Below are 8,352 nucleotides of genomic sequence, written 5' to 3'. Positions count from 1 at the left end.
CTCAGGTAGGGATGGGACGATCCTAGTGACTCTCCGCCCCCCGGGCGAGTACTTCCTCGCCTCCATGTGGCCCGGGCCTAAAAAAGTTGGTCGGGTTGGAAAACCGGGGGAAACAGTCTCCCCGGGTAACGCCCACCGCAGTCCTATCGCAGGGCTGTGAGATAGCTACCGGCGCTAGAGCCACAGCTGGGCCTTGGGGGGGAAATCGCACTTCCCCTCTCCCGGGAGAACCGAGCACAATCTAATCTAATCTAATCTAGTCTTAAACCAGGTTCTAGCGACAGCACTTGCATCGCGATACTTGTTCATACTGTAGTTTAACGTGGTTCATCGTAGACTTAATAACTGCTTGGTATATAGAATATTAGGTGCGTAAACGAAATAATCGATGGAACTTTTTCCATTCCGTCTATCTCTTTCGTTTGAGTATTAGCGACTACGTTGCGTTTAGTTTAAGTTATTTTGTATTAATAGCATTAATTCGTATTAATTAGAATATTAAGATAATATTAGTTCTAAGCTGAAGAACGAAGACAACCGACGAGGGAACTTAGTTTTTTATAGGTTTAGGCTCAAGAAAGAAGTCATCCGCCGAGGGATTTTAGTACCGATAGTATTACATAGTTAAGATTTAAGTTATTTATAAGGTTTATTGTGAAAGGTGGGAAGATGTAGAACTTGTGATTCCATCCACCTGTCTTGGGCCTCCACTCGCAGCAACCTCCTCATGGTGAGGCCTGGGCAATCGGTATTATCATCGGTAAAGTACTTTAAACTGATGACAATATCGAGCTAATGGCTGCGAACTTCGAATCTATCTCATAAAACCACGTTCTATATTACATCGAACTAGGATTATTTTAGAAATCGATATGAGATTCAAAGTGTAAAAATGTCTAGTACTTTGAATGTTTTAGAAAATTATTCGAGATAAAGATGTATGGAACTACTGAAAATTACTTTAGATTCCTTTTCCTTATTCTGTAAATTCTTTGATTGGAATATGAATGCTGCTGGAAGTATGAACATTTTCACAGGACAATGATATAAATGGAACTTTAAAACTTTTTTAAGTGTTACAGTGATATTTCGTTATATGTTCCATAATGTCAATAATATTGATTTCCTTGCAACATCCATAATTATTACAAATGTCAATATAACGAAATATCTTTTATGCGATGTTTGTGGTGTAATAAAAATCTGTGTTTCGATTACGTTTTTGATACGTATTACTCACTTATATGTAATAATATAGAATAAAAATATACTATTAGTCCGATATTTGAAAATATGCATGCGTTCGTTGTCACTGTTAAACTGTTGTAATAACAATGGAATAATAAAATAATTTACTCAAATGTACATAATAATACATATACATATCCATAAAAACAATATTAAACGCAATAACTTTTTTGTACGCGAAGAAAAACTAATATAGGTCCTTCGGGATTAAACCCAAGACTCCTTTCTAATACGTCTACTTTATAGCGAACGGACGGAAGAGAATCCGTTCACGACCATGGTCCCTTCTTAGATTTAACGTAGTTCACAAATTCACCGTTCTCATAACGTAGAGGGCAGCAGAAAATCCCTGACTTTTTACACTATCGGTATTTCAGAACATGAGACACGAAGTCCCATAAGATGATAGGTCTATCCTATACCTAGTCGGTGGTTATATACACTTCGCTTTCTGGATTGAAATATACGAGTGAAACGCGACACCGTATGTATTCTGTCCTGGGCGACAGAGTAGGGTACGCGCGCGTGTGTGGGAAATACGTGAAGCAAGGGGCGTGGCTTTTGTGCAGATAACGGTGGCGCAGGAAACGAATGTCTACGGTAAAGGGCTCTGCTGACGCGAAATTTTGTGGTTCTGATATATGCTAACGTGGATCAGGAGTTCTTGTCCATGCTAATGTAGCCCAAGGGGACAGCACTTGCCCGGGAACGCCGAAACCCCAGGCGTTAGCACTCAGTCTCATTTCCTCTCTGCTACTACTAGAGTCGGCTGTGGTGTAACCAATTAGTAGTTAGTTCATGGACCTGAAGTTGGTTACATGATCACCAACCTAGAAACAACGCAGTTCATGACGAGATATTGTTCATCTTGTTCGGTGGTAGCGTCAATCTCATTTATCAAGCATTATTGAGTTTGTAGAACATCGTGGAGTGCCGATTCGAGATAGTATTAAATTTGTTATAAATTTATCATTTTAGATAATAGAATCGCCTGAAGGTATACTCGTACGTTATGTTTCTTTGCATAATTATTAATGATAGTTTCTAATATTCTACGTAGATCATACCGACTGCAGACGTATAAACCTTTACATTGCACGTTATTGGCGTTGTATTAATTAATAATACTATTCAGTAATAGCATTATTACTTAAATTAAAATTACTTATAATTTACTTTTAGTTCATGCATGTTTACTATTGTATTTCTTTTATCCATAAGTTTTTTTAGCTATTATGTTTAAGTATTTTCCTCATCTTTTTGCATTAGTTATAATTTTTTAATTTGCAGACAAACAGACGTTTTAGTTATTGGAATAACACATTTTTATTAATATTTTATGTTTCTCTAAAGTGAAATAATTTTGTTTGTTATAATTAGATGTTTTATTAAAAAATTATGTGTGCTTGTAGTGATATGTGTAATTGAACTACTGATCTTCATGTAAAATCATATATTTTATGAAGTAATTTGCAAAAATAGGAGAAATAAAAATTTTGTTCCTATTAGAAAATTTTTAATTAGTTCATAATAAATCAGAAGCTTTTAAACATATTTGCTTTCTTATAAAATGTGCATATAGAAATACAATATATTATATTTCATTGCAGAAATGTCTGAGTCAGATCTTCTAGCTGCAGATCACATTGATGGTCTAGATGGTCTTGAAAATGGTCAAGATGGAGATGCCATTATGCAGTGTGATGGTGTAAAGCGGGAATTAAATGAAGCAAACATTGATGATCCGGTATCTGATTTTTTTCAACTAGATACAAATGTACAATATTACATAAATCATGTATCATTCATTTATCTTTATTATTATTTTATGTATCTTAATTATTATAGGAATTGGAAGCTATTAAAGCTCGTGTCAGAGAAATGGAGGAAGAAGCAGAAAAATTAAAACAGTTACAATCTGAAGTGGATAAACAAATGAACATGGGTAGTCCACCTGGTATAAGTAAGTTATAAACTTTATTAATTTGAATGTGTAAGACAGTATTATATATCTGTATTAATCAGTATTTATTAATTTCTAGCAAGTCCATTAAATATGTCACTTGAAGATAAAAAAGAAGTTGATAATAGATCTATTTATGTTGGTAATGTAAGTTGATATTTTACAATAATGATAATCTTCATTTTTTAAATTCAATCTTACTAATATATTATTTATATAATTATGAAGGTCGACTATGGCGCTACAGCAGAAGAATTAGAGCAACATTTTCATGGTTGTGGTAGTGTTAACCGAGTAACCATACTGTGCAATAAGTTTGACGGGCATCCCAAGGGATTTGCTTATATCGAATTCGCAGAACGTGATTCTGTACAAACAGCTATGGCAATGGATGAGTCTATGTTTAGAGGGAGACAAATTAAAGTAATGCCTAAAAGAACAAACAGACCAGGATTGTCTGTAACAAACAGGTATCTACTCAGTATAAAATAATGTATTTTAAATGTTTATTATTATATATGATATTTCTCACAAGGTAATAAAACTTCTGCATTTTTCAGAGGACCACGAGGAACACGAGGCTACCGAGGTATGGCCAGGGGAATTGTACGTGGCAGTGCATACTTTGGCTATAGACCTACAAGACGACCTAGGTACGTTTGAAACTTTGTTTTTTTTATTTAATTACTTCAAAACGTATCCTATTTTTACGTAGGAGTTACAAACGGGGTTACTACATGCCGTATTGACCGTTTTAAAGGATTTTACTACTATTTTACAAATTAAGGTAAGTTCTTATATCATGACTTACATTACCAGTTATTTTACCTGTTTCTTGTGATTGTTCAAACAAAGCATCCAATACAAAGGTAACCAAAGACTCTTTATACTTACAAGTATTTGTATCTGTTGAACATACGCATCTCTGATAAATTATGAATTATATAATTACACCATGAAGCAAGACCATTGATTTAATGAAGTTATTTTGTTTGAACTATCAAGTTATACATCATAAAGTAATACATCTGTAGGAAAGGCTGGTGAAGCAACTAATGGTTTTAGGTATCATTTTTTTAAAGTTCCTATAAATATTAATGACAAATAAAGCAATAAAAATGACTCATATTTACTAGCCATTCCTGAATGAATGTAACACTATTACTTTCTCATTAGTAATTAATATATGCTTGTTGATTACTATTTTAATATTCTGATGTATCTATCTAATTTAACTTAAAGATGTAAATTTATTACACCAATTATATACAATTAAAACTACTGTAAAGTATCTCAATTTTCTACTGTGAATATTATGGAATTCATATTTAGATACATTGGCTTTATTAGGAATACTATACTGTGCTCTACATGTATATTCAACCTTACCACCTGGTCATATTTTACATATTGATAACAGAACATCAATATTGAACTGTTATTTCGACAAAAAGGCATTACAGTTTGATCACACTTTGCTTTGCAGAAAATTTTAACTACGTAGCATATTCCTTTCATGATATATTTATATTTATAAATTGTGGGTGTTCGAATCCAAACTATAGAGTATGGCCATGTGAACTGTAATACAAGATATTGTAAGTTTTTGTGCATATCTTATTTATAGGTTACACAAAACTTACATATTTATACGAACATGCATTACAGTATAATGCTGCTAAGGTGTTTAAGTAAATTCTTATGATATGTCCACAGAAAAAAAAACTGATACGATGGGAAAAAAAAGAGAAAGAAAAAACCTCATGTCAAAAGAAAAAAAAAGATTGGACAAAGATGGGCACAATTAATCATATTTGATTTAATGAATTATCATAATGAATAATACAAATGTAGATCAGCGATGATTTGCTATTGCAGTTCAATTGTATTTTTACATAACTGAATCGGTTGATATTCAACTGATCCTACAGTATCAGCCTTTATCTGTTTACAAGTACATCAATCCGTTTAGATTACAAAAATACATAAAACATTGGATGTTAATACAATAATGTTTATATATTAAAATTTTCTTAAATCTGTGTATATATACATATATACATGTATATACATACACACATATTATATATATAAATATATATATATATATATATATATATATATATGCGCGCGTGTGTGTAGTGTGTGTATATATATATATGAATATACATGAATGACTCTACAAATACTACATATTGTTTAAAAAAAAAGGTGTAATCATTAAATTGTTATATATTTTGGTAAAAATTACCTTTGTATCTTCAGTTATAACCGAATAAAAAATACATCATTCCTATTGTGCATATCGATATAATTGTAAAATGTTATGGCCCATAATTAATACGTAACCAAACCATTTCTGTATGAACACTTCAAGAACTAAAGTTTTCCTAAAATAAAAGCCTCCAAAACTTCTACCAACTGGCACATGTTGTAATAATAATCCCCACGATTCTGTATGTTTTTGTTATCTATAAAAAATACAATTTATTTAAACTTTAGGAAAATATCATGCAATTAAAATTACGCATTTTATATTATCTGATAAAATTAACACAAAGGTAAAGCAAACTTTTATAACTACGTTAAATTTATTGTGACTGTCAATGGAAATGAAAGTAGGATTAACATATGTTAAGGTAATACAAAATTGTATACATATAAAATTATTTTTGAAGTATATGCAGTCACAGAAGTATATTAGAGCCTCAGAAACTGATTTTAGGAAATTATGACATAGCAATAATGATTTTAGAAATATTTTGATACATATAAAGGCTGATACAATGATAAAACAAAAAAAAATAAGATTTATGCTGTGGTAATCCAGATATTATTGATGTGTATTTTCAACAGATTTTGTAATAAATCTGTTCTATAATTTTAAACGCTGAGTTAAGATTATGTTTCACATATGATCTAACAATGAGAATTGAGCTGCAATGTGAATGTCTAGAGTAATGTCATATTACTATAATATATAGTAAATTTTGTATGCATAGTAAGTGAAAGTTGCTGAAATTATATGTTGTTATAATTTTTCTATAGAATGTCATATGTATTGATATTAATGTGTACAACTTTCATTTATTTCTTACTAACTATACATCCTCAATTTTATCTCAAACACATTGCTACTAATTTGTAAGATGCGTGTAAAATGTTTTTGAACCATTAATCCACTGTGCTATGATGTTAGGGGGAGAGCCAAGTTTCCACATATTAATAATCAAGCTACATTTTGTGACGTTACTTCCATGTCGCTAAGTATTTTGCAGGTGCAGTGCAGCATCAGCATCAATTGAGTGATAATCATACAAATTTCATAAACAATTTTTATGTTCTATTTAGAAAAAAAAACAAAAGAAAAGATGAAAGAATAATTAAGATATAAGTGTAACATATAACTGTAATATGATTGGGTGGTAAATAAAGATTTTCTTGGCTTAAATTTTTTATATGAATTGGCAACTGTCTTAATATGTTCACATCAACACATACTATCATAAGAATAGGAAAAATAAAAGTAATTCAGAAAGATTAATAGCTTGCGTTTATTAAGAAGCAGTGGTATTTAAATTGATTTTTTTACATTTCAGATCAACAGCTTATGTTATCAGAAGGATAAATTTTGTTTGTACAAATTAATGTTTTCATAACAGAGAATGTTATTATATTTATTGATTAAAAAATTTCTTTTCTTTGTATCTCAGAAGGCACATAAATACCCAATTAATCTCTACAGGTTTGGCAATGACTTATTAATGGAAAGTTTGTAAGATATTAGTGTTAACAAAAAAACACTGAAGAAATGAATTCAAAACATTAGATACATAACACAACAAAATAATTATCTTATAGATTTGAGAGTAACTATATAATAATGCAAAGAAATTCTATTTTTGAAGCATACTAATAAGATCCTGGACTAATTTGGGTTTACGAAAATTGACTGGACCAAGGAAGTTAAGAAGTAACATCTGTTTCAGCGCTCTTCAAACTTTACTCGCGAGCAGTGGTGGGTACGTAGAATACGCATGGTATAATAATAATACAAGTATACAGGGTGGCCCACATAACTCTTAACAGCTCAATATCTCGAAACCTATGCCATCGATTTTAAAGTTCTTGGTCTTACATTGCATGAATCTGAAGGGCCTTTCTAACTACATAAACGTGAAGTGGCCACCCCTTCCCCTTTAAGGGGGGGGTGGGGGTACCTTTATAATTTTAAATGGAACCCCCTATAAAACGTTACATATTTAGATTCTACAGGAAAAAACAAGTAAATTTTGTCTGAAACATTTTTTTGTCAGATATTTCCATAATGAGATATAACAGTTTGAAGTTTTTACTTGTAGGTACTTACTTGAAGCGCTCGGAAATTGCATTATTGAATTATACGCGCTTGAGTCCGCTTATTCATGAAGAAATAAAATGTTCTTTAAATTAAATGTTCAAAATGTCCACCACGGGCTGGTAAACATTTATTTACTCGAAACATCAAAGTTGTTCTAACATTTGTTAACATTTCGGGAGTCACTGAAGCGCAAGCGTTACGTATTCTTTGTTTCATATTCTCTTTTGTCGTCGGTGGTTCAAACATAACTTTGTCCTTTACATATCCCCATAAGAAAAAATATAATGGTGTTAGATCGGGCGATTGAGGAGGCCATTGATGAGGTCCCCCACGACCATTTGTTCCCAAATTTTTCATTCAAAAATTGTCTGGTGATGATTGTAAAATGAGGAGGAGAGCTCAAGAATTGTAAATATTGTTGTTTTTGTTTCTTCACGAGTAAGCGAAGGACTCAAGCGCGTATAATTCAATAACGCAATTTCCGAGCGCTTCAAGTAAGTACCTAAAAGTGGAAACTCCAAACTGTTATATTTCATCATGGAAATATCTGACAAAAAAATGTTTCAGACAAAATTTACTTGTTTTTTCCTGTAGAATCTAAATATGTAACGTTTTATAGGGGGTTCCATTTAAAATTATAAAGGTACCCCCACCCCCCCCTTAAAGGGGAAGGGGTGGCCACTTCACGTTTATGTAGTTAGAAAGGCCCTTCAGATTCATGCAATGTAAGACCAAGAACTTTAAAATCGATGGCATAGGTTTCGAGATATTGAGCTGTTAA

General features: G+C 31.8%; 1 protein-coding gene across 2 annotated transcripts; it reads left to right on the top strand.

The window, feature by feature from the left end:
• The first annotated feature begins 2,164 nt into the window (after positions 1–2,164).
• On the top strand, positions 2,165–3,998 carry LOC107186132 (polyadenylate-binding protein 2-B). 2 transcript variants are annotated; one of them, XM_015573942.1, is made up of 7 exons: positions 2,165–2,253; positions 2,859–2,995; positions 3,097–3,211; positions 3,291–3,358; positions 3,440–3,681; positions 3,772–3,864; positions 3,927–3,998. In XM_015573942.1, the coding sequence occupies exons 2-7, from the start codon at positions 2,861–2,863 to the stop codon at positions 3,958–3,960; spliced, it is 687 nt and encodes a 228-aa protein (XP_015429428.1). In that variant the 5' UTR covers positions 2,165–2,253; positions 2,859–2,860; the 3' UTR covers positions 3,961–3,998. The 2 variants fall into 2 exon arrangements, with proteins under 2 accessions (XP_015429428.1, XP_015429429.1); XM_015573943.1 differs by having other exon boundaries at positions 2,167–2,245.
• The last annotated feature ends 4,354 nt before the right edge of the window (positions 3,999–8,352 follow it).

Source organism: Dufourea novaeangliae, unplaced genomic scaffold (genome assembly GCF_001272555.1).
Source record: "Dufourea novaeangliae isolate 0120121106 unplaced genomic scaffold, ASM127255v1 scaffold69, whole genome shotgun sequence".
NCBI lineage: Eukaryota > Metazoa > Arthropoda > Insecta > Hymenoptera > Halictidae > Dufourea > Dufourea novaeangliae.
This window is presented reverse-complemented; position numbering and strand designations above follow the sequence as displayed.